This window comes from Equus przewalskii, chromosome 30 (genome assembly GCF_037783145.1).
Source record: "Equus przewalskii isolate Varuska chromosome 30, EquPr2, whole genome shotgun sequence".
NCBI classification, from domain to species: Eukaryota; Metazoa; Chordata; class Mammalia; order Perissodactyla; family Equidae; genus Equus; species Equus przewalskii.
In genome coordinates, this window is record NC_091860.1 from 10,144,363 (window position 1) to 10,171,989 (window position 27,627).

General features: G+C 36.9%; 1 protein-coding gene across 2 annotated transcripts in view; it reads right to left on the bottom strand.

The window, feature by feature from the left end:
- The window catches only part of GPR158 (G protein-coupled receptor 158), a 404,908-nt gene that overhangs the window by 88,302 nt on the left and 288,979 nt on the right, over positions 1–27,627 (bottom strand). For both annotated transcript variants that reach the window (XM_070601533.1, XM_008522783.2), the window contains one exon: positions 23,612–23,680. In XM_070601533.1, the coding sequence (XP_070457634.1) occupies positions 23,612–23,680 (69 nt within the window). The remainder of the gene's footprint in view (positions 1–23,611; positions 23,681–27,627) is intronic.

Below are 27,627 nucleotides of genomic sequence, written 5' to 3' on the forward strand. Positions count from 1 at the left end.
AAATAATTTTTAAAGCTCCTAGGTGTTTCCAATGTGTGACCCAGTATGAGAACCACTGAATTACAGAAATATCTGTATTTAGAACCAAATTTGCCTTCTAGGCTTTGTTTAAAACCCTCTATATAATGAATGCTCGCATTTATATACAACACAACACACACACACAGGCAAATTGAATGTATGCTGAAAGAAGTTGGGATATGGTTACTCCAATGGGCAGGGAAAGCTGTAACTGGAAGGGAACTGAAAGGTATTTTGGGGGCTGACAACAGTCTGTTTTGGTTACACAGGCCTGTTCAGCTTGTGAAAATTAAGCGGCACATGTATGATATGTGCACTTTTCTGCATATATAATACATCAAACAAAATTAAAAACAAAACAAATAAAAACTCCTTCTCTCTCTCTGCCTTATATTCCCTCTTCTTTCTCCAAATTGATATTTTAAGATTTTTTATTTTTTTCCTTTTTCTCCCCAAAGACCCCTGGTACATAGTTGTATATTCTTAGTTGTGGGTCCTTCTAGTTGTGGCATGTGGGACGCCGCCTCAGCGTGGTTTGATGAGCAGTGCCATGTCCGCGCCCAGGATTCGAACCGACGAAACACTGGGCCGCCTGCAGCGGAGCGCACGAACTTAACCACTCGGCCACGGGGCCAGCCCCCAAACTGATATTTTAAAATGTAATTTCTAAAATGCTAAACTGGTCTAAGATGAAATAAAGCTACCTTTAAACATTAAAACCAGCAATGTTAAATTATTTTGACTAGGTTTATTGATATTGCTAATATTAAAATAGATATTTCTTGACGATATATTTAAGAGGAAATGAAAAGGTCTCTTTCAGCATTATTGTTCAACAAAGAAGTAGAAGCATACTATTTTGCTTTTCTTTCTTTCTTTTTTTTAACAGTACTCATAAAAAATTAAATCTACATTTGTCTCCTTCCTTTAGATTCTAAACTCCATGATGGTAGGAACCATTTCTCCCTTCTTCACCATTTTATTTACTTTGCTTAGCACACAGCATATAGTATTTGCTCAATAGATATTTGTGGAGGAATGAAAGAATGAAAAAACAATGTAATAAATGCCTGGAACAGAAGCTGTCTCCTTAAGGGTTCTATCTTTGGAATATTTTTGTATATTTTTTCTAATCTGCCTACAAGCGTTGATATTGACTAAAATGTCTCTGATAATATCACCTCCTGTTTCAAAAACATGGCTAAGCCTCCCTTTTATCAAATTGAAAATTCTAAGTTGTTCTACTGACTGTTAATAGGTACTTAATGTTCTTATTCCTCATAACCTCTCCCATACCTAGCTTGTGATCAAAGGCATTTGTAAATGCTGGCTTAAACAAAGTTATTCATAGTCTTTAAGTACCAATATGCATTGCAAGTCACCAGGAGGCATATACACTTAGCACGCAACATTTCCCAAGTTTACTTAACCATAGAACACTTTATTCAAAGGGCATCTCCTGGGATTATTGTTTCACAGAACCCAGTTTGGGAAACATTAGCTTCCGTTATCTAATCAAAATTCCTTAGCCTGATATTCAGGGACCTCAAGGGATCTGGCTTCGTCTTCTCTTTCTCAGTTCTACACACCAAACATGCTTTGAGTTTTCTTATCTCAGTCTCTTAACACATGCCATCTTCCGTAACTGGAATTCTTCTTTACCTCCTTTGTCTATCTCCACTCTAGGTCAGAGCCTAGCTTTTCCAACCCTGCACTTCTGACCTCTCCAGTCTGCAGAATTCTGTCTCTCTCCTAAACTGCTCCTGCTGTCTGTACTACTCATTTGGTAATTGATGAAATACTGCCAATTGATGACATAACTGTTTCTCACTAATAGTAATGTTACCCAAATGTAAAAATATTTGTGTACAATTTACCCCAAGATTATAAGCTGTATGAGGACCACTCTGCTCTCTTCTTATTGTTTCTCCCCCAAAAGGCACAGTGTCTGTTGAACATGGGTTAATAGTTGTTTCTAAGATATTCTCACCAGCCTTTCTTGGAAGATATTCTTATCTAACGCAAGACGATAATAAGAACAGCTTTTCAGCTGTTAAAGTTCTTTCCTTCCTCCCAAATGCCTCCTAATTTTTCCAACCATTTTTCCCCAGCTAATTGGAAAAGCACCAATGATTTCCACTAACTTGAAAATTCTCTAGAGTCCTTTATGTTTCACCTTGTTAAACATCTGCTTATATGTAGAAGTAAAATTAAGTCTGCTTAATTTGGTTTGAATAGGATCTAGCAGAAAGTCATGGGAAGCTAAATCCTGCTGTAAAGTTGTAAGGAAACTGTGGTCATACCTGCAAAGTGTATCTCCATTTCTCATGGTTCAAGACAGTGGCATTCCCAAGGGTGCCTTCATTTAGTCAATCTGCAGAAGTAATCGGGGTGTATACGGACATATGACAGCTGAGGCCTCTCGAAGTCTACCTCACTAACCTGAACTCCCGGCAGGACAAAAAGCCCAGAGCCTAACAATCAGAATACTCAAGGGATTGAGGGGGAGACACGTGTAACAAAGAAAATATTGAAAATATAATAAAGTGCTGGATTATCTTTGAGTCAGTGGTTCTCAGTGGGGAGTGATTGTGCTCTCCAGAGGACACCCAGCAATATCTGGAGACATTTTGGGTTGTCACAACTGGGGCTGGGGAGTTACTAGCACCTTGTGTGTTGAGGCCAGGGATGGTGGTAAACATCCCACAATACACAAGACAACCCTCCACAACAACATGTCAATAGCGTCAAGGTTGAGAAGCCCTGAATAATGGAAGTTAATGAAACATGGAAAATTCCTCAGTTGAAGGAGAGAAGAAAAGAGGTTACTCTTCAATTTAAATGCATAACAGCAATCTTAGAAGGCAGGTTGCTAATAACTTTTGGGAATCTTCACTGTTTTCTGTAATAAATGGAGATCAAAGCTGCAGAAACACTTAATAGGAAACAGACTGACTTAACATACAACTCATTATCATTTCGCAATTTCTCCTGACTGTTGAATGACATAGCAGGATACAATATTTAAAATTTATTTTTAAAACACCAGAAAAGAATGATAGCTTAAAATAATCTCAAGAATAGCAAAAGTGGTAGAGTTACTCATGAAATCTTACCTGCTAAGTCAATAAATAAAGCTCACTAAACTGAATTTGTTCCTCAAGTACCTATGTAGCTAAAAAAAGTAGGTTATACAAATCTCTAAATGGTGAGAAATTTCCTTCTCTTTGCTTATCTATACTTTCTGAATTTCTACAAAGAATCAATTCCCACCGTTCACCTCTGGCTCTAGGCAACCCCTGCTTTCCAATACTGTAAATTAGATTTGTCTTTCCTAGGGTTTCATATAAATGAACTCATTTAATACAGACTCTTTTGAATGGCAATATGTTCATGTTGGTGAACATTTAGGTTGTTTCCAGTTTGGGGCCATTAAGAATAAATTAAAAATAAATAAAACATTCCTAAAGAAACATTTTAAAATAATAAATTAGTTTTAAAAATTGACATTTTTAAACATAAAAGAGTTCATATTCTTTAAGCCACACATAGAGTGATGTTCTTTACAGGAACAATTAGAGATTCAGGTAAGTAGTCGCATACAAAGTACTTCACTGTGGAGTGCTTTAAAAATAGCCTCAAACATTAAGGAAAAAAAAAAGAAGAAGAGAAAAGAAAAATAAAGGGGAACTAAAAGTCCAGGAATAGCTAAATAAATTTTGGTACCATAGTACATCCATAATGGACTACTATGCAACTATTATAAATGATAATGTTGGTGAATGCTTAATGATATAGTTAAATGAAAAAAATAAGATAAAAACACTATCTACAGTAGGATTCTAATTTTTCTACTTAGACAAAAGTAGTACAGACCAAAATGCATGATTATGCTATAATAGTTATCTCTGAGAGATGCAGTATGGATGATCTTTATTCTTTTCATATAGCTTTATATTTAATAAATGTCTAAGTGAAGCATAAGAATTTATGATTAGAAAAAGTAGAAAAACATAAAAATCCCCTGAGATATTAGTCAACAAGTATTTGAATTAAGATTGATTCATAATAGAGATCAATGAGTTATCTTTGTATATTGATTTATGCTATATAACACAAGTATTATTTAGCAACACCGTTACACATACCAAAGATTCCTCCCCCTACCCAAAGGTATCCTGGTAGATTTTATTCTTGATTTCTCTTTCCCTCAAATTAGTATCCGGGCCGTTGGGGTTCCCAAATACAGAAGCCAGCCTTCCTCTCCAGTGTGCCACACTTTCATGACTCTATTATGAATGCATTTATTTTAACTCTAAAACATTCTAGAAGTTAAATGACATTGTTTCTGTGGTGCACTTTAAAAATGATTTAAATCTTAAAAGTAGTCATTTAGAATTGATATAAACACCATAGGCAGCCATTTATGAACTTCTAAGGAAAGCCTTTAGCACAATAAACAAATTACTGTAAAATTACCTCATATGCTTTTTTGTAAATAAAGAAGAAAGTCCTCAAAATTCATCTACATTATCAATTCTGACTAAACAATCTAAATCTGACCCAACTGTGACAAAATACACATTTTCACAGACTTGAGATTCAAATAATAATTTATATATAGGCATTTAATTCACTAGTCTAAATGGTTAACATTGAATAATTTCCCAATAGAAATACTGAAAATCTGTGACAGATGAGGTCGCTGAGAAACCTGGCTGCCTGCGTCAGACACTGCAGGAGCATCTGCTCAGACCCGTTCTTTCACTCTGTGTTCATCCACCTAACAAGTCTAGTGAGTTTCCTGAGTCAACAATGGGCTACCTGCTCGTCTCCAGACGTGCTCCTGAAAGCTTAAAAAAAGAAAACAAAGCCCCCTAACTCAAGCCATCCTTCAGAGTGAATTCAGTGAACCCTTTATAAAACAATTCTTTCAGAAAACATCCTAAGACTGTCTTCTTCTAAGAGTGACATTTACAAAGAGCAGCAGGAGGCTTATCTAGGTGGTGCAGAGATAAACCCAGCCAGAATAGAATGGCGCTGGGTTAGAGAAAAGGGAGAGGGATCGATGAGAGGACAAAGCCAGAGCAGAGGGCTGTCACTGCCATTGAGTCTAAGTAGGCCCCATACCAGGGCACCTCTCGACGTCCAGCTCTCCCATGCTGCTTGAACAAAGGCATCTATGATTCAACAATAAACGCACTCCAAACCTCGCATTCTGTGAAAGGGCGCTATGTCAATATATTTTAAAAAATCCGCTGGGAAATATGGCTTTCTCTTAAGCTGCAATTCTGTACATGGAGGCATTTGTAGTCATTGTGATTTCACTCTTTATAAATGCTGATTTTTACTCAAACCTGTTAATAATTTTCAAATATTAAAAAAGCAGAAGGGGAAATTTAGGAAAACAAGACATTTTCCTAGAATGTCTTTTAAACACAAATTTACTGTATTAGATAATAAATATCATTAGTATCAAAATGGAAAAAGTTCATTTTTCATATTAGATAGGTTAAATTGTCTATCATTTCTTACAAGGCCAGTAAAATAAGCTCATTATGATGAATGTTTTCATTTTTGCCGTTTCATATGAAATGTCTTGGATTATTGCTCTAGTCTCTTCTTGTGTGTGGATAGTGTTCACACTGATGGTTCAAAGAGCCCTGGCCATATGCAGGTAAAGCAAGGTCAAAAAGTCATAATGTTTTCAATTAGAACATAACGAAAGAGCTTATGTCCAAATATGAAAATCCTTTTCTTTTCAAGATAGTGTTTAATCTAAGGCTAAAGGATCACAAAGGAGTGGACTAGGAAGAAGAAGTTGTTGTAACACACTCACAGTAGACAACAAGTAGTGCAGGTTAACAGTCATATGTCCTAACCAGCATGTGACAGAATATAAAAAATAGTGCCACTGAAGAAGCTAGATACGGTGGAGGAAAGTCTGTAAGAAAAGGAGAATGTTTTACAGAAGAAATTCACCATCTTCTTTTCTGGTTGAATAGTGGTTTTGATTCAAGGATGTTCTTCATAGTACTACTTGTAATGACAATTATAGAAAACCACATAAATGGCCAACAATTGGGGATGTGTTAAATGCATTTTTGGTCCATCCACACAATGGTAAGCTAAAGAGTTATGAGATAGAATGTTTTTCAGTGATATGAAGAACAAATGTATATTTAGGAAGACAAGATAATAATGAAATTGTTAACAAGTTATCCTTATAGTAGAACTATGGGTGATGTTTATTATCTTTACACTTATGTTTAATTCTTAAATTTTCTAAAAATAAAAATTTTTATAATAAAAATATTAAAAATCACATGTAAAAATTGGATAATAAATTTGAGTACTTTTAGGAATGTAGGGAGAACCCAGGGGGGTTACAGTGAGTGATAAATGATAATTTAGCTCAACATTTTTGAGAAACACAGATTTATTTGGAGATAATGATTACTCAATGTTCAACAAGGCTAAGCAGCAAGAACGAATAAACTCTGAAATCCAAGTAACTCAAAGGCTATCCCCGCTCGCTCCCACAAAGGGCAGTGTGTCCCAGGCAGTCCTCCTCCATTTTGCAGCCACTCCCTGTAGAAAACATGTCCTCCAAAACTGACGCAGCAGAGAAAGAGAAAGATGGTGGAGACACGCTGGCTCTTAATCCTTTTTACAAATCACTGTGGACTTTCCATTGTCAGATCTACTCATAGGGCTCTCAAACTTACTGCAAGGGAGACTGGGAAATGTAAAGAAACACACGAACATTTGGTGGACAACAAAGTTCCTGCTACAAGGGTTTCTAGGAAAACTAAAATAACTGAGTCATGATAATTTCTGGTACGCACACACACACACAGTGCATATATCACACATACTCATATTTAAAATCTACCTTGAATGTCACAAAGCTCAATTCTTCACGCTTTTTGCTGGCTTCGAAGTTTCTAAAATGAACGTATATATATTTTCTTTTCCTAATTGGTGGATATTTAGGACTTCCCCACAAATTTTCATTATGAATCTCCTTAAACATGTCTGCTTACAAACAAGTGTGAGCCTTTTTCTAAAGTATATATTTAGAAATAGCACTTTTGGGTTGTGTGTTATGTTATATGCATGTTGCCTTGCATATATATCAAGTTCACGTGTAGGTGCGAGGTGGGGACAGCTGAAGAGAGAGAAAGTGACTGAAGGGAGGGCAGCAGTTTAGGGAATTCTCCCCTAAGAGCCTGAAGTTTAAGTTGAGACCTCAAGGATAATGAAAAGTTGAACAGGGGAAGAGGGTAGGATGCAGACAGGTGCGGAATATGGGTGACCCAAGACGGATCACTGTTCAAAGAGGCATTCTATTGTGAAACCCTTGTATTCTTTAAAAACTTAGTACCTCATTCAGTGCTCCATAATACCTATGAATTCAATTTGAAAACGGCTTTGCAGAATATGTCTTCTTAATACTTCTGGAATTCCTATCATCACTCTGTCCAGTATGAAACCTTATCACTGCCATCTACTTGGTGACTGAAGAAAATGGAGAAGCATGGCAAGTAAATAGAAATAGAGGCAAAGGTTAAATATTTATGATGATAACCACTACTTGCCAAAAGTCAGCCCTAGCCCCAGTCCAGATAAAATTTCCACAGTTTTAAATGTGATGCTTCCTTAAACAAACTTGTTTAGCAACTCTTCCCATTTCAGACATCTCTAATTTCCAAATAAGCAGAAATTTCAGTAGGTATTTCTCTGGTTTTATTTTAGAAAAATCACCTGTTAGAAAAATTTCGTTTCCTTATTTTCCCTTATAACTAGGATATCAAGCGCAACAAGAGTTTCAGTCGCCTTTTCTCCTCTGACTTCAAAGAAATTTTAAGCATTTTATTACACATTGAAATTAGCAATTTGTAGCAATATAATCTTTCTTTTAAAAAAAATTCATAGCAAAGGGAATGAAGCTTAGAGTAAAACCATTGTCTTTTTCCAGCTTTAGCACACTATACTTAGTGCCTACACTATAACTTAAAATAACTTCCAAAGGCTTTTAAGGCACTGAAATTAGTGCACCCTAAAAGGAATTGAGCTGTCACCAGAAAAACCCAAATGAGAAAATCCATCTCAGGTGACTCCCTCTTTAGTGGTTATCTAATAGCCCCATAGATTAAAAAGGACTTTCTTTCCTGAGTCACATCTATTACATAATTACTTTCTTCCCAAGCAAGTGAAAGAAACAAAAAGGAAGAGCTATATAAAGATTATAAATTAATAATGATAGGCAGTTTTCCACCAAATGAAGGATGTATTGCGAGTCGCATAGTCAGTACTCCAGCAACTTTAACTCTCTCCCCAAAAGTCATGCCTAGGCAGAGTCACAGACAGAACTTCTTTTATTTATTTATTTTTCTTTTTATAAAGATAATATGTATGCATTGAAGAAATGCAGAAAATACAAATCAGCAACCGGAAGAAAATAAAAACCACGTGCACGGCAGAGATGAGATCTCACCATACGTCTAACTCCTTTCTCCCAGTTTTTCAGTTGGGCTCATGGCCATCTACATAAAAGACTATTTCCCAGCCTTCTCTGGATCTAAGAGTGACCACATAATTAAATCCTGACTAATGAGGTTAAGGGGAAGAGAAGAATAGTATTCCCTTCTCCTTTACCCCTTCTTCCCGCCTGCCTCCTTGGATAAAGATGTAATGTTTGGAAGGGATGGAGGGAACGCATCACCCAGGATCCCTGTAACTGTGAAATGCAATTTAGCGTTGAACTTCTATACTTCTTTGTATGGGAGACAGAAAGTTTAGCTTTTTTTGTTTGAGGAAGATTAGCCCTGAGCTAACTGCTGCCAATCCTCCTCTTTTTGCTGAGGAAGACTGGCCCTGAGCTAACATCCGTGCCCACCTTCCTCTACTTTATATGTGGAACCCCTGCCACAGCATGCCTTAGCCAAGCGATGCCATGTCCACACGCGGGATCTGAACCAGCAAACCCCAGGATGCTGAAGCAGAACAAGTGAACTTATCCACTGCGCCACTGGGACAGCCCCAGAAAGTTTAGCTTTTTAAAGCTTCTATTCTTATGTTCCTCGGTACTTGCAGCTAATCCTGATCCTGATGCCTATCTAATCCTAATACCACCGCATTCTTTGTCACCTACCTTTTGAGTTTTTAAATATTCACAATTATGCACTAGGTCTTTAAATTTTTATTTTTAATCTGGTTAGTTGGTTTATTTATTTTACATTGGAAACTCATGGAGCATATGGGAGGCTTCCTTAATTTAAATACAGTTTTATTCTTTTGAATTGGAGTTTTACGTGGGTGTCAGAAGAAGGATGCTTTTCCATTTCCTTGTCAAAACTTTCAATTTTAGAAGCAGAAAAATCAAACCATACACTGAGAGCCAGGCAGTAACTTATGCCATATGAATAAAGCGGGTCAGATGGGACTGTGAAAAACTGGAACATACAGGCACATTCCTAATTGGGACAGCCACTATGCAAGTCCATCAGAGGGAATGACGGCCCGTATTTACAATCAAGGAGGAAAATGGCCTTTTAATGCGAACTTTGCTAAATCTTAAATGATTATGGAAAAATAAATTAATCCCTATGCAGGAGAGCAAACTCATCTAAAGGACAAATTCATGGTCTGGGCACTGTGAAACAGAAGGTTTTGTCCTGTAGGCTGATGACACTTAAAATCAGGCTTTGGCTATCAGTGTCTCAAAGGTTTGCGGCAGCTCTGCTTGTATCTGGGTTGTCTGACTTGTATGTTGAGTCTTGTGAGGCTTTTTCATAAATATGATGAAAAGTAGATTCTGGTTGCAGAAATGAGGAATGAAGAGTGAAGAAAGCCAAAGCTGAATTGACAAGAGGGTTTGGATTTGGATGTCATCTAAACACGTCTATATTTGAATTAATCATATTTATATTGTCTCTGAAGCCTAGAGATAACATTCAAAATAAGTCTCAATTTGGAATACTCAAGGATAGACAAATCATGGAGATTATATACATCTAATCATAAATAACATTAGCTTTAGATAATCTATACTAACTATTTCTGAAAGTCCGTCAACAGTGATTATATTTTCTGAAAATATAATCAGTCTATTTTCCTCATATTACAGAAATTATAACATGAAGAGAGTGCTGTACAATAATCACAGCTTTTAGCTAAACATATAACGAAAATCAACATATAAATTGACATACTCCTCCGATATATTCTAGGAAAGCAGTCTGTTCTCCTTCCTAAAAGTTCATGGTGGCATTTCTAATTTAGGCTAGAGGTACAAATGTTTCCTTCAATCATGCTTACACCAGGCTCTAGCTATTCTGAGCTTAGGCTTTTATTAATACGATTTCATGTAAGTATTCTGCCTTTATATTTTTCCTGTTTTTCTATTTTCTTTAAGTAATATATCTACTTTATTGAATTGTGCCTCTAGAGTGACACTGTGTAGCCCCCGACATTTAAGGTATAACTTACCTTGTCAAAACGCCATCGTCCTGTCATTTTTAAAAGAATATTTTCTATCATTTTAAATAGTGCTGTTAAGTCTTCAACAATATTTTTTTTGTCCAATAGCTTTGAGGAAGAAACTATTTTTCAAGATGCATTACTGATTCCAACTCTAACAACTGTTTCTCTGTTTGTAGTTATTTTCTTAATTATCTCTCGGACATCTCCAAGCGTCTTCATATCTTCTTATGTCACGTATAAGACCACAGAGAAAAACTTGGACATCACAGTATTGGTCATCTGCTAATAATATAAATATCTGACAATTCTGAGAATGTTTCCCAGAGACTATTAACATTCGCTAAAATCACATCACATAAAATACCTAAAACCTAAAGTATAAATTGGTTAGCCTTTTTGTTAACTGAAAATAACTTACCAAACTTAAGAAATAGTTAATTGTTTATGTTTTTTGGGCTTGAAGAGGAAAATTTAGGATGCGTGTTTTTTCTTTTGCAAGGAAGGGTTCGCCCTGAGCTAACATCTGTTGCCAATCTCCCTTTTTTTTCTTCTCTCCAAAGCCGCCCCAATACATGCTTGCATATTGTAACTGTAAGTTCTTCTGGTTCTCTATGTGAGCCACCACCACATCACATCAACTGACAGACAGGTGCTGTGGCTGCGACCAGGAAACAAATCCAGGCTGTGAGGGTGTGAGCTGAGAACTTTAACCACTAGACCACCAGGGCTGGCTCTATGATGCATTTTTGTAATCAGCAGAGAAATAGTAACCACTGAAAAAGAGACGGAAAGACTTCCTGCCATGTGTTCCCCATGGATAAAGACATTAAGCCACAAACTCTAGCAAGGAAATTAGAAATGAACTGATACTTTACCCTTTTCAAAATTTTTTACTAGAGAGCTAAAACATCCTAGCTATGATACTGCTGCAGATGCCCAATTTCTTATATTTCATCTCAAATCATCTGACTGTCAAATTCTCTACCATTGCCAGAGCCAGCATCTCCTCCTTTGTTCCTATGAAGGCATTCTCAGGATAATTTATGATGCTCTGCGTCTACCGCCAAATTGTGACATTTCTGCCTTTACATCGTGGCTGAATCTGTCTCCGTTTGGTGCCATTAGAAATTCTCTGCAATTGTAGTGGTTTGTACTCACTTTAATGTCATAATTTTTTAATCAACCTCTCCTTGTTAATTCCATAATGAGTTCTTTAACTTCCTTTCACTGCAAAGATTTCAAGAAGATGAGGGAGTTAGCCAGAGAGATATGTGGGTAAGCGTACTCCAGGAAGAGGAAACAGCTAATGCCAAGGCTGTAGGGTGGGCACCAGCCAGGCCTGCTCAAGGAAGAACAAGAGGCCAGTATTGCTACGGCAGAGTGAGAGAGACAGAGAGCAGCAGAGTACAAGGTCAAAGTAAGACTTTGTAAGCTAGAATCAAAGTCTCTTTATGATTGGACTAGATTCCTTTCTACTTCCCCATAAGGAAATTAGGGATAAAGACAGAGACTGAGAAAGAAAGAGACAAATATAAAGACCGAGATATACAGCTATACATTTACATATGTGCATGTGCATATGTATAATTGTTTTAGTTAGAATTATACTGAAATTCAACAAATTTTTAGTGTGCTGTGATGGAAATAGATGCAACAGACACGGTCCTACTCTTGAAAGGTTTACAATTTAAAAATATAACTAAAAACATAAAAGGCAATTTTCAAAAAGTTTGAAAATTCACCATTAGTAATACACTGGAAGAGCCACGTTCCATATGTCAATCTATGAAGAATGTCTGAAAAATATTCATTCGCTCAAAAAATATTTGTTGAGCACCCACTACGTGCCAGGCATTGTTCCAGGTGCTAAAACACAGGAGTAGATAAATTCTAGTGGAGGGAGACAGAAAATAAAAAATGAATATGTGTAAGAAATACAGATAATAAAAGTCATATATTACATACAAAGTGATAAGTTGTGTGCAAAAAGAATTACTAGGGTGAGAGGGATCAGACGTACTGTGAGGAGTGGGGTGGGCTGCAATTTAAAGTAGGGTAAATAGGGTGAGCTTCACCGAGAAGGTGATATTTCAACAAAGACATGAAGGAGGGGAGGAAGTTGTCACACAGACAGTGGGAAGAAGTGAGTTCTAGGCAAAGACAACAGTCAGTGTAAGGGCTTTAAGAGGGGAGCGTGCCTGACCTGTTTGAGAACAACAAAGAGCCCAGTGTTACTGGAAAAGAATAAGGGGAACAGACAAGTGAGCAGGTCACGTAGGCCTTTTAGGTGTTTAAGTTTTATTCTGAGTGAAATCGTGAGCCACTGCAGGGTTTTGAGCAGGAGAAATACTATAGGAATACTAAATCTGATTTAGGCTTAAAAAGAGATTTCTGACTACTGTGCTGAGAAAAGACTACAGGAGGCCAAAAGTGGAAAACAGGAAGAATAGTTAGAAGGGTACTGCAATAGTTTACTGTTCAAAGATGGTGACTCAGAGCAGGCTGGTAACAGTGGAAGTGGTATGAAAATGTGGGGTCTGGATATGTTTTTAAGGCAGAACCAACAGGATTCCTTGATGAACTGGCTATGAGAAGTGAGAGAGAGACATAAGTCAAGGATGAATCCAAGGTTTTTGTTTTGAGCAACTGGAAGGATGGAGCTGCTACCAACTGGAATGGAGCATTCTGCTGGTAGAGGAGATCTGGGGTGGTGTGGGACTGGGAGTTAAGTTTTAGATGTGTTAAGTTTGTGATGTCTATCAGACATCCAGGTAGAGATGTTGAATGGGCAGATGGACATACAAGTCTGGAATTCAGGAAAGAGATTTGGGCTGGAGATATAAATTTGTTTGTTGTTGGCATGTGGAGAGTATGTTGAGCTATGAGATTCACTAAGGGAGAAAAGAGAAGACCCGAGAACTGAGTTAGAGTTGCATCAAAATGAAGGAAGACAAAAAGAGCTGTTAGATTCCCATTTTATAGTTCAACCAAGAAGTATTTTTCCAGTTGTGAAATGGTGATCTGTTCATTGAAGAATGAATTTTGGGGCACAAGAGGGCCCAAAGAAAACTACGACATTTTCCTGTACAGACAGTGTCATCACAAATTGGAGGGAAATTTGAAGATATGCCATCTTTGTTGATGCCCCTAAGTGGCACAGTAGCCAAGGAAGGTGGCTAGAGCTAAATTGCATAGGAAGAGGAAGGCAAAGCCCCAGATTATAATATAGCCTAAATTCGGGGTTTCACGTGATCCTAAAGTGAAGAAGCAGCCTGTCTCAATCTATTTCTCCTCCTGCTGTCCATACAATTCTTTAAATAGCTACCTGAAAAAACCACTTCATTCAAAAATGAAAAGTAGCAAATCAAAACCACAATGAGATACCACTTCACATCCATTAGGATGGCTATTAAATTTTTTTTTTTAACAGAAAATAACAAGTGTTGGTAAGGATGTGGAGAAACTGGAACATTTCTGCATTGTCGGTAGAAATGTAGATTGGTGCAGCCTCTTTGGAAAACAGTAGGGCTCAAAGGTTAAACATAAAATTACAATATGATCCATCAACTTCACTCCTAGATATACACCCAAAAAACTGAAAGCAGGGACTCAAACAGATACTTGTACACCAATGTTCATAGCCACTTTATTTACAACAGCCAAAGTGTAGAAACAACCCACATGTCCATCAACAGACAAATGGTAAACTAAATGTGGTAAATACATACAATGGAATATTATTCAGCCACAAAAAGGGTGAAATTATGACACACGCCATAACCAGGAGGAACCTGAAAACATTATGCTAAGTGAAATAAGCCAGGCACAAAAGGACAAATGTTGTATGATTTCACTCATATGAAGCACCTGGAATAGGCAAATTCATAGAGACAGAAAGTAGAATAGAGGTTACCATGGGCCGGGGGTGAAGGAGGAATGGGAAATTATTATTTAATGGATATAGAGTTTTCATTTGGGATGATGAAAACGTTCTGGAAATGAACAGTGGTGATGCTTGCACAACACTGTAAATATACTTAATGCCACTGAATTGTACCTTTAAAAATTATTAAAATGGTAAGTTTATGTATATTTTAACACAAAAAAAGAATTATCACAATAAAAAATAAAAATCAGAAAGAAACCAGCATAGACTCTTTGTTTAAATAATGCGGGTGGGGTTGGGGGGAAGGCAGATGAAGAATGGACAACAAAGGCGACGTTGCCCAAGAAAACTCATACAAGTTCAAATAAATAATTCTCACTGCCTCAAAGAAATTACAGAAAACACGTTCCTTCTGATAAAGAAGCTCAAAGAAAAAGATACTAGAGAGCAAAGAAGAGATAAAAAAAAAAAAAAAAGAAAGATAAATTTACTCCAAGAAAGCTGGGCAAGGGGGAGAAAATGAAAATGAAAATGAAATGAAATGGAATGAAAACATTAAAGAGGTTAAAGGAATATTAGAATCAACTCAAGCATAATAAACATAACTGAGAATAGTGTAAAGATCATGGAATAAAGACTCAAGGGAAACACACAAAACAAAATAGAAAAGGACAAAGGTATACAAATGACTAGAAACACTACAGACACAGAAAGAAAAGAAAATTCAATGTATACATAATTCATGTTCCTGAAGAGGAGACAAAAAATTAAAGAAATGATTCAAAAACATTCCAGGAATAAAGGAGGTCTTACATTCATATATTGAAAAGAAATACCCTGATGCAAGGGAAAAAAAATACAGAATGATAAACTCCAAGGTAATTCTTAATTTGATTATTTAATTGCAAGACTAAAGAATGACATTGGCATCTAGGCAGAAATATCAAGTCATCCATAAGAGGGAGAAATCAAGCTATTTCAAGAGCTGGAAATATGTAGACAATGGATACAAAGTTCTAAGCAATACAAAGTGTGTCTTGAAATTTTTATACCCAGGGAAGTTACTCTTTCTGGATAATGACAATGGCTAGAGATTCTCAAGCATGGGAGAACTCAAGAACTCATTATTCCTTCATGAAAAAACTGTTAATGAAAACCAAGGGACAAATCAAAATAAAGAACTGAGGCATGAAGAAGCCAAGTTACAATGATTAGCAGAAAACATTAAATCTACTTAAATATAGACCTAAGACTGAACAACTATGTGAATTATAGTTTCACAATTGAGTTTTATATACATGTTATGAACATTAACAATTCAAAAATTATTAACTAACAAAAATCAAAATGTGGGAGGAGGGGGCAAAGGATCTGTATTTGAGTTCAATTTCTTGCTGTTACAGTCAAGTCAGGTGATACTGTTTAAAGTTGAAACATATAGCTAAGTAAAACAGAATTAACCCAACTTTTGAAACATTTTATAATCTTTAACTTTCAAAAGATCTTTTAGAACCAATAACGCTTCTTGTGAAGATTCATTTATCTAAAAATCAGTAATATCTTTAGTTTCACTTCAGGTTTTTGGTTAAAATAATAAAGCTTACAACCAACATTTTTTGTTAAAAAACTCACAGAGTAATCCTATCTGTATCTCAATTTCCACCATCCATCCATTTTCTATTTGAATATATGTATGTGCATATACAGCTGTCTCAAATGATCAAATGTACACAATTACCATTTTTGGATAATAACAACTTTGGTTGATCTTTTATCTTTTCCTTTGTGTTTTCCAATTTTGTTCTAGTTTATAAATAATGAGATTACATTTCACAAAAAGAACAAAAATATTTTTTAAGAGGCGTATAGTCTAATCAGTGTTTATTTTAGCAAAGATGAAAACACTTGCTTTTCACTGACAAACTAAAGCCAGGGGTCCAATTCTCAACTGATTAAGGCCCTTTCAGTTTATTAAAACTCTTTCAGCTAAAGGAAGATTATTAGTTAATTCCTAACACATCACTGATCCAAGACCCTCAACCAAATATCCTAGAATATGCACACTGGATAGCCTCCGTGCCTTTGCCTGCAGACAACCACTCCCACTAACGATCAGACTTCTCTCTAGAGGGTTGATAGGGAAGAGGAATACAGGCACTGTAGTGGATAAATGGAACTGCACGGAATTCCAGGACATAAAACCATTGCTTCTCTTCCTCTAACCTACACTATAGAAGAGAACAAAATGTTTTGGCATCACGCTCTTCAAACGCCCTTGAAGGAGGTGCTCTAGTTCTCTGATGTCTTTCAATCTCAATATTTTAGTCAATATTCCTGAAATCCTCTAGCAGTTTGGGGATTAAGAGTCTGCTATTCCCATACTCTTTGAGCCACCTTGCTATGAAACTATTCCTACGCTATTGTGTTCTCGGTAGTACTGCTATGCTCTTTAGTATTAACTTTCTTTGCAATTCCTTTTTCTCTTTTGCTCTGTTATCAATCCAAAGGGATCTAAATGACACAAAGTAAGATGCAGTCTAGATCAGCTTAAAAAACTGTGTCGTAAGGATGGATTCTGAGAGCTGAGGAGAAATCTCCTTGCAAAGGTCCCCATATAACTGAAGTTTCAGAAACACTGGCCTACCTGTAAAATGGGGAACCTTTGCTGCCCTATGTTTATCACAATGGAAGTGAATCTGTCTCAGAAATGAATCGCTACCACTTTCCCCTAAAAGGAACCAGGGCACTTTGGAGAAAAGGCTGATTCCGTGGCTCAGGTAGGAAAAGTACTTTCTGTTGCACTAGAAAGTAGGGAAGTGCTCAAAGAGTGAGGGCCCATATCAAAGGCAGGTGGCAGCTTGAAGGGACTCCCACTGGCCAAATCTGGCTTCCTTGGGCATCAAAATAAATAATGATAGTAAGAGATTTAAAAACTTGGCTGCTCTAGTTCTGTTCTCATGGTCTCATTCTCACTCTCCCTCTCCATTTTCACCTCTCTCTCCTTTATTTCCCTCCCTTTCAGCTTTATGCACAGGAGCACTATTCTGTTGTTTTTCCTCTGCTTCTGGAAGACGCACCTGATCTACACTGGAGTAAAAAAAAAAAATCTGAGTTTTAGTTTTAGGCTTTGGGGTGATCATAGGAAAAGCAGTCTTTTAACTGACTTAGGTTCTTACCACTGAAACCAACTTGAGATGGTCTAATAGGGTTATTTATTAGGGTGAAACATAAAATTGCATAAGCATAAAATTTTTATACGTAAAATGGTTGAATATCAGAAATTCCATATGGTTCAACAACATGAACCATCTGAGCTCACCGGAGTTTTATATTGGGTCTTACAGCCAAACTTCAAGCTATTGTAAATTGGTTCCCTGCTTTATCCTTTGTGCCTTTTATTTCCTTGGAGATCTAATGAGGAAGAGTGACTGACCAAGAGGGAGAAGATGGGCCTCCCTCATTACCCTGTTTAATGCCATTTGAACCTCACATTCATACCCTCTATTATAAGTACTGTCATATATCGCTGCCTTCTCCCAGCCTGCACCTGTAGGAGGAAACCACTCCAATGGAGACCTATCACCACCTGACTGGGGTGTGGGGTCACCCTGCATCTCTTCAAGTCCTAAAAAAAAGGGTGCAAGACTAGGAGTCGAGAGACTAGATTCTGTTCTTGGCTTTCTCATTACCCAGCTGAGAAAAGCTGGATGAGTTGCAACTTCTCTCAGACTCTCTTTCATTTGCAAAAGAGAGGTTGAATAAAGACTAAGTTGTGTCCGATGTCCCTTCTAGTTCTAATACCTGGCAGTTCTTTCTCATAGGACCTTGGTGGAGGCGGGGGTGAGGCGGGCACACAACCTGAAAATAGGTACTGTATTTACACAGGTATTGGTGTCCTTTACAGAAAGGCACATCAGCCAACCAAACAGGTAACCAAGATTAGAGGAAAAGAAATTCATCTTATTAGCTGAAATTGGCGGTTCAGTCAAATCAAAAACAAGCTTCTAGAATCCATATGTTACTAATTAGTAATAGTAATTAAAATCCATATTACTAATCTGTAAAATGTCATTTTTATGTAATTTAACAAGAAAAATACACTTTAATTGATGTTTTAACATTCTTTTTTCTTTCTTTCATAAATTGTATGAAAGTTTTTAGGTGATCGTAAAGACTAATCATTTGTTCACAAATGTATGGACTTCAAAGCATGAGTCTCCTTCGAGAATCTGTAAGAAAATGTTTTCAATGCTTCAGCTCTCTGCCATCCAATTATAACAATGCTAAATTTAGTCAGATTTTGGTTTGTCCTCATCTGCACAATGATGATAATCTCTAATTTGGACTTTCCAATATAAGCATTGTTATGAAATCGTCTGTAGTCTAAGATTGCTTAGAAAAGGCAAAAATAACCTTAATTCTTGCAAATCTGAACAATATGCAGCATAAAAAGAAGAAAAGGCTCATTGCATAACAACTCAGTAGAACAGTGAATATCCCCAAAACCTCCTTCCATGGAGTTACCCAGACCTAAAAACAATTCTACTTTATTCAAGTACACTTTTTAAAAAACTGTAATGACCCCCAGTAAAGCTTTCATGAGCGCTTCTGGTACAGGCCACACTAGGAACAAAGAGAGTGGGTAAGGTATTTAACAGATAATAAAAGTATAGACCATATTTACACCATTGAATGATTAGAACCTTTGGCTACACTAGGTTTAATTGGTCGCCTTTATCACTTAATACAGAGATCTTCCTTGAAGCAAAAACTCTAGCCAAAAGTTATAAAGTTCGTTTCTGCAAAACCCAAGAAAATCAATGAGCCCTGGTCCAATACCAAGTTATTCTTCTTGTCAAGAATGCTTTATGCACATACATCCATACACATACACACACCCCTATGTGGCCAAAGATTTTCCTATCAATTTCTGAGACATCATCTTCTATTCCTTCGCCTAAAATAAAATTACTTTCCTTGCCAGACTCAATCAAAAGTACATTTTAATCTCATTTCTCTCTCTGTATCTATGTGACATCCAAATCTTTACTGAATAACTTTGCCCTTTCTATCTTCAGAGCATAAACACAAACTTAATTAAAACTGAGGTACACAGAATAAACTTCAGAGCTACACAATATCTCAAGCAGTTACAGAAAGAATTTATGTTATGAAAGATGAAACAGACAGCTAATTAAGTGTGAAGTCAACATGATGAGGTATCCTAATGTTTCTGTTGGACAGAATTCATTTGGTAAGTCTTCTCTTCTGATTTTTGCCTCCCAAGCCTATTAGATTATCAAGCAGAAGTGCTGTCATTTTATTCCTTTTTAAATTCCATTTCTCTCCCCTCTTTTTCTCTGTATCCAGTATCATCATCAGTACAGGTCCATCAGACATCTCTCAAAATTGGATCTCGGTCAATGAAAAGGTCTTTAATAACTACTTTGAACATTTGGCAGCCTAATATTTACTATCCTTTCAAACATTTTTCTTTTCTAGAGTACTTCTTCCATTTAAGAGGCTTTAAAATTCTTCTGCAGATTTTAGGCCCATGCTCATTAATATGACCACTTTATTGGAATAAGTATGACTTTTATAAGTAAAAATAAACCAAACTTTCTTTAACACCCCAAGATAACAATAAAACGTGTTTTATTGCCTAACTGTAGGCGCTAAACAAAGTATTATAAATAAGGACCACCATTCTTAGTCTTTCACGATCAAGCAGATTCTTTGGAGCTGCTTTAACAGGACAATAGCCACTAGTCTAGGGTATAGTTCTAAGTTCATCCAAGTACAGCCTCACCCATTCATCCACTGCATAGTACTGTGCTTTGACTATGCTCACAGGCACTGGGCTAAGTGCTACAGACGCAGTGGTAGGCAAAGTGGAAACAGGCCCTTGCTCTCACAGAACTAGAGTATGTGCAGAATGACATTAATCAAATAACTACACTCTTGAATGTATAATTACAAACTGAGATAGGTGTTGTCAAGAAAGAGAGTGGGATTCAATGAGAAGTTATTATAAGGAATTTGACTCAGATTGGGGGTCAAGGAAAGTTTTCTTGAAAGAGTGATACTCAGAAGTGTAAAAGATGACTAGGTGTTAATTAAGCTAAAGAATTGGTGAGATGGAGGTGGGTGGGGGAAGAGAGGAAGACTCTTCAAAATTGAAGGAAAAAGGGGCTGGCCCCGTGGCCGAGTGGTTAAGCTCGCGCACTCCGCTGCAGGTGGCCCAGTGTTTCGTTGGTTCGAATCCTGGGCACGGACATGGCACTGCTCGTCAGACCACGCTGAGGCAGCGTCCCACATGCCACAACTAGAAGGATCCACAACGAAGAATACACAACTATGTACCGGGGGGCTTTGGAGAGAAAAAGGAAAAAATAAAATCTTTAAAAAAAAAAAAAATTGAAGGAAAAACATGTGAAAAGGTCCTACGACAAGAGGCATACTAGTTTCCTATTGCTGCTTTAACATATTACCACAAATTTCGTGGCTTAAAACAACACAGACTTATTATGTTAGGGTTCTGGAAGTCAGAAGTCCAAAATGGATTTTATGGAGCTAAAACCAAGGTGTTCCTTCTAGAGACTAAAGGGAAGCATCTGTGTCTTTGCCTCTTCCAGCTTCTAGAGGCTGCCTGCATTCCTTGGCTTGTGGTCTCTTTCATCTATCTTCAAAGCCAGCAATGGCTAGTCCAATCTTTTTCATGGTGCCATTTCTTTGGTTCTCTCTCTTCTGCTTCCCTTTTTCGTGTAGGACCCTTGGGCCCACCCAGATAAAGCAGGATAACCTCCTTATCTGGAAGTCTTTAATTTAATCATCTGCAAAGTCCCTATTCCCGTGTAAGGTAATATATTCACAGATTCAAGGGATTAGAACTGTAGACATCTTTGGGGAGCCATTATTATGCCTACCGGGAGAGAGGTTGTGTTTCATTTAAGAACTAAAAGTAGGTCAGAGTAGCTGGATGCAGGAAGTGAGGAAAAAAGCAGTATTGGATGAGACTGGGGAGTTGGGCAAAGACCACACTACACATATCATAAACCATGTCAAAAGTTTTGCTCTTTATTCTAACTGGGAAGCTACTGAAGTGGTGACAAATTAGATTTGATATTTTACAATATCCCTCTGGCTACTGGGTAGAAAACATATTTTAAAATAGCAGAGGTTCAGGAAAAAGATGACAGTGTCAGCAACAGCTATTCAGATAATTAAAATTAAAATTATTATTCAGATTATTGAAGTCATTTCAGGTCTTTCACTTCCTAATTGGGCGATTCTATGACTTTGGTTCAATACCTGCCTGGTAGTTCAATGGGGAGGATTAAATGTTATCAAGCACAATATGCCGTTTACACAGGAAGAGTACCAGGCATCATAAATAGTCTTTGTATTTTTATATTGCTTCTCTTATAAATTACTATGAATAACTCTAAGCTAGTAAATTAGAAAACTTGAGTAATATGGATGATTTTATGGCAAAATAAAAACTGATTATACCTAAATAAATTTTTATCTTAAGAAGAAATATAAAAAGTAATTCAGGAAGTAGAAAACCTAAATAGATTAAGAACACTTGTAAACAGTGAATGAGAGAAGAGGACTAGAAAATGAGGTAATGGAGGGGGCGGGATTCAAATCATGTTGAGCCTTGGTGACCATTCTAAGAATTTTGGCTTTTACTACAAGTGAAATGGGGAACATTTTGGAATTTTGAGAAAAGGAATGCCATGGTATAACTTTGCTGTCCAAACTGGCTGATATTTTGAAAATACGGATCGTAAGTGGGGGTAAGCACGGAAGAAGAGAGGCCAGGAAGAGACCAAGGCAGTAATCTAGAAGAGATCGATCATGGTTTAGACCAAGGAGGTGGTACAGGATGTGGTAGAGAGTGGTTACATTCTTGCCGTATTTTGAAGTGTTTTCCGATGGATGCGAGAGAAAAAGAGGTGGCAAGGATGACTCCCAGGTTTTTGGCATGAGTAACTAGAAGGATAGAGTTGCCATCAATGGAGATATGGAGACTGACTTTGGAGGTGAGGAAGATGAGTAACTCAGTTAAGAACATGATATGGAATTATGTTAGACCTTCAAGCGAAGTCATTGAGTAAACAGATGAATATGAGTTTGGAGCTCAGGAGAAAGGTAAACTTTGGAGCTACTGGCATAAAAATAGTATTTAAAGCTTCGAGGCTAGATGAGATCACCAAGGGAGAACGTAGACTAAAAAGAGCCACAAGGACTGAGTCCTGAGGCACTCAAGTATGAAGAGGTGGGAAAGACCAAGAATCAACAAGGAAGGCTGAAATCGAGAAGCTAGTGAGGTAAGAATATGTTGTCCTGGAAGCCCTACTTTTTCCTTCTGTAATATCTGTTCCTCTTTCATATCTCAGTCAAGATATTTTATTACCTAGTCTTGGTTTGTTGTCTCCCCTAAGTGCCTCCACAGCATCCTGCCCTTACCTTTCTCTTAGCTTTTGTCACACTGGATCATAATTGTCTGTCCTTACTCATCTCCTTCTCTAAATTATAAGCTTCTTGAGACAAGATCTCCTTCACAGAGTATTCCCAGAAATTAGCATAGTGCTTGACACATAATAACTGTTGAATATATGTTGATTGAATTGAATTAGTAAAATCAGTAGGTATCTTCTGGTTACAGATCTCTTACTAGTATCATAAGAAGAGTCTACTATGATTATCCATGCCACTAGCACCACACATACATTTACGTTAGTTATATAGTTATTTTTCTATGTAACCGCTTGGAATTTTTTAGCATTAACTAGTTGGTGTGCATCAGGTTTCCGATTCAGGCGGAGGAGGAAGCAGAAGGAAACAAATATTTCTATGTACATAGCAACATGCCTTCTGTATGCGAGCTCACTTAAGCATTTAACCTTCCTCACAAATCTGGGAAGAAGAGGATAATTAGCTCCATTTTACAAAGATTAGAAATGCTAACTAACTTGTCTCAGGTCCCCATGAGGTAAGAGCCAGAGTTAAAATATGTATAAAGCCTTTGTTTATATATCTACATCTATTGCATATAGATATACATATATAAACTTGTATATAGATATATAAATAACATATTATATATAATATCTAAGCAGTTTTATATATATAAACGCACAAATATAAATTACTGCCTAAGCAAAATGAAATAAATGGCTACTTTTAAAATACAATTATATTACTTACCGGAAAGTACAGAAGCAGAGACCCAAAAAGGATTGTTTCCAACAGGATAAGGCCTGATGCCCTGATGCTCTAAAAAACAAAATAAAAATGTCATTGTTAACTTACATTTCTAGGCATGGAAGAATTTATGCTATTGTGCCAATGCCTCAACCAGTAGAACAGCATTCTTTGGGGAAGATAAATGAAAATTGGCTAGTATTTCAGACAGGTGGGCTTAACTGAAACATGCAGAAAGACTGACTATAAAGGTGGTTGGTAGTCAATGATATTGCAGTGGCTTCATGGAATTTTATTCTTTCAAATTTCAATTGCTGAAGAGTCTGAGCAGCTGAGAACACTATTGAGAAGATCCTTTCAATCCAAGAAATTCACAGACACAGAAGATCTTGCCCACATTTCTGAAACATCAGCCACAAGTGCATATTGAATGCTATCCCTAAACCATTTCACAAATACCTGCAGGATGGTTTCGGTGGATAAAACAAACATATGCAGAAGTTCTGGGCATCTCAGGGATATATCTCCCATCTCGTCGAAATATAGTCCCCAAAACTCACTGACAGAGCTCCACTATGTGAAGAGTATAAATCACATTAAATAACAGAGGCATCTCACCTCACGAACATGCTTAAATTATTCTTAAACCAAAATTCAGAAGAATAAGTTGATCTTCAAATAAATTTCCTGAATATTTGAAGTTTGCTAAGCATAAATATTTGTCTCAAGATATTTTGTTAGACTCAAAATAGCATTATCTTTCCAAAGCAAAATGCTTAGCGTTGTGGCAAGAAATAAAAGATCTAACAATCAATCTTATCTTCCAATAATAAATTTTGCTTTGATGAGTTTAAATATCAATATAGAGTTCTATATGGATCAAGAATACAAAAACAAAAAAAGATCATTCCAGAGTCCCTGAGCTTTCATGAAATGCAATTTAAAATGTACATAGAAATTACACGTGGTGCAAATATGACATCAAAACAGGAAAATAACTTGAAGTCATAGCAAGTAATTTTTCAACAACAGAAAGCTAAAAAGCCAAACCACAAGACTCCATTACATAAAAAGAAGTATCAGATAACTTGATAGCAAGAGAAAGAAAATTCTAATTCCTCTTCCAAAACCCTGGTAGGACATTGTTAGACACATAGGAATACTTTATGTAATCCCTCAAAAGAACTCAGGGCTTTCATTAATCTAAGAATTTGGGAAGGGAGAAACAAGTTTAGTCAGTGAACAGACAACTATTTGAGTGGCTTCCTGCTATTGGTCATTATTAGCTAGCAGATGCTTTCAGTGAAAAGAAAACTTCTATCAGCAAGCTTTTAAATGGGCTTTGGCTGGTAAAATTTTCAAGATGGCAAATTATATTTGCATAGCGTACCCAACTATGAATACTCTATAGTTTATCTTTTAAACTTTTCCCCAAAATGACACCAAGTTAGAACGAGAGTCCAAAATATTATATAAGACTACTTGTAAAACAACCTATGCAATGTTGCTTGGAAAAAGGGGCTATGAAGAGAAGCTGCGAGGCTTAATGGAAAACACAGACTTTAGAGTTAACTTCATCTCAGTTTGAATTATAAAACAACCACTTTGAGTTAGTCAGCCTTGAACTTTAATGGTCGCACTATAAAATGGGGATTCCAGTCTTTACCTTATTAAATCTGACAGGCTTAATAAACTATGAAGTATACAAAATGGCTAGTGCTGTGCATGACACTTAATAAGTAGGTATGTATTCTTTTTGTGTATGTGAGGAAGATTGGCCCTGAGCCAACATCTGTTGCCAATCTTCCTCTTTTTGCTTGAGGAAGATTGTTGCTGAGCTATCATCTGTGCCAGTCTTCCTCTATTTTATGTGGGATGCAGCCACAGCATGGCTTGATGAGTGGTGCTAGGTCCACGCCTGAGATACGAACTTACAAACCCTGGGCTGCTAAACCACAGTGCACAAACTTAACCACTATGCCACTGGGATGGCCCAGTAGGTATGTATTCTTCAAGGTAGAAAACAGCAAAAGGATGATGGACTTGAAAACCACAGAGGTTTATATAGGTAACATTCAAAATTTTTTTAATGCTTTGGATAAAAAATTACCCCAGAAGAGCCAAAAGCCTGGGGGTAAGGAACACAGCAGTTCTTTTTTTAGGGCCAGTAGGTTCTTAGCGGTGTTACAATCATCACTACCATATAACAACAGTGGCAGCAGTCCATGCTTTTCCGTATTCTCAGGGCACTATAACCTGTCTCCTTTTCATTTGGAAATGTTGAGCAATCTTCCTAATACTTCATTGCCTTGCTCCTGGCTGAGCAGAGAAGCCCGTGATTTCAAATTACAAATTGGAACTCCAACAAATGGCTCCACAACCAAATGTAAGGCCTATTCACAATGTGCACTTTTTCTTACAAAATATTCTTGGGCAGAACTGCCTTCACTGCCTCACAGAATGAGCAGGTGCCTAATAGGTGAGACTTCAGGGATTAAGAAACCTCACGCTCCCTAAACCATTTCCCCACTGTCTTACTGGTACTGGAAGTTCTTTTAACTACAACAAAGTCTTTTATTTTGTACTTGGTACCAAGGTGTAATATACAAGTGCTGTAAGTAATACACAGACTTAAGTTCAAAGTGAAGAACAGGAATCTTTTCCTTAGAGTCTAAGTGCTAGGATGAGGAAGGGGAGGGGAGGCGCTCAGTGTGTATGAGAGAGAAGAGGGATTGAAAAATGAAGATGGATGAGGGAGAGAATGAGCAAAATGATAGAGGCCAAGAAAAAATTTCATCTCCTTCTAATTTTGTCTGAGATCGAACTGGCGGTACGGAACTCTTTTTAACCAGTTAACTAACTGGGAAACACGTGAAAAACCTTCTTGAAGGATGATCAACAATACACGGTAGGATACTATTTATATTAAACACGTACACACAAATCAATACTATGCATTAGCTAGGTATGTATAAATATATCAAATACAGGTCTTGGGGAGACATATCAAAATGATAACAATCTTTTTTTCTGGAGAAGTGGATAGACTTGGGGATAGATAAACTTATCTGGAAATATTTTAATTTCTTCAGAGATGTAGTCACACTGCTGTATAACATACATTTTAATAAATAAATAAATTAAAAAAACACTGTCTAACATGGATCTACTCAACTGTTAGAAAATTCCGCCATTAGGTATCATAATATGTGAAGTCTAAACAAAGACCTTCCTTTAACTAATATCTACTTAGTAAGTTTTTGTTCAGTACCAACTGCACGCACAAAATTATCAAACAGGATATTTATGATATTTAAGGTGAATATAGTACTGGAGGAGTTGTCGCTGAGTCTAACTCTCTGCTTCAGAATTCATAAAGCCAAATAAATACAATTCCAGAGTTTACAATAGAGGTGAGCTGACTCCACCTTGCTCCACTCCGTCCCACTTTCCCCATTTCTTAAACTTTCAGAACTGACTTACAAAGGTTTATAACAGCCAGATATCAAACCTACAGACCAAAGAAAATGGCTAATCTTATTACAGCAATTCTATGAACTTATGTCAAAGTCAATTTCTAAACTCCGTAATCCTTGGCTGCAGAGGATAGAGGCGGGAGATGAACGCAGCTGTAGCTGACACGCGCTCTGCCTAGGATGTGAGCACCCAGGGGAAGCTAAGGCACTGGAAGTAATAAGACAATAAGAATGCTGAAGTCTGAATTTTTAAAAATAATTAAAATGGCTTGTCATTATTTCCTTGATTCTACAGGAACTAAAGACTTCGTTTATATTTTTAAAACATTTTTAACCACTGAGGAAATTAATGCATATCTTGCTAAAACAGTGCAGCTATTTTTGATCACAGCCAATTTCTTAAGCCTTGCAGCAATTAAAGTTTCTTTTGATTACAAAAGGAACCTCTGAACATGAAGACGTTTTTGCACAGCTGGACCCCAGAACGTATGATAAAAATATAAGAAAGCAACAGAATTAGATTCTGAAAAAAATGGACCAGCA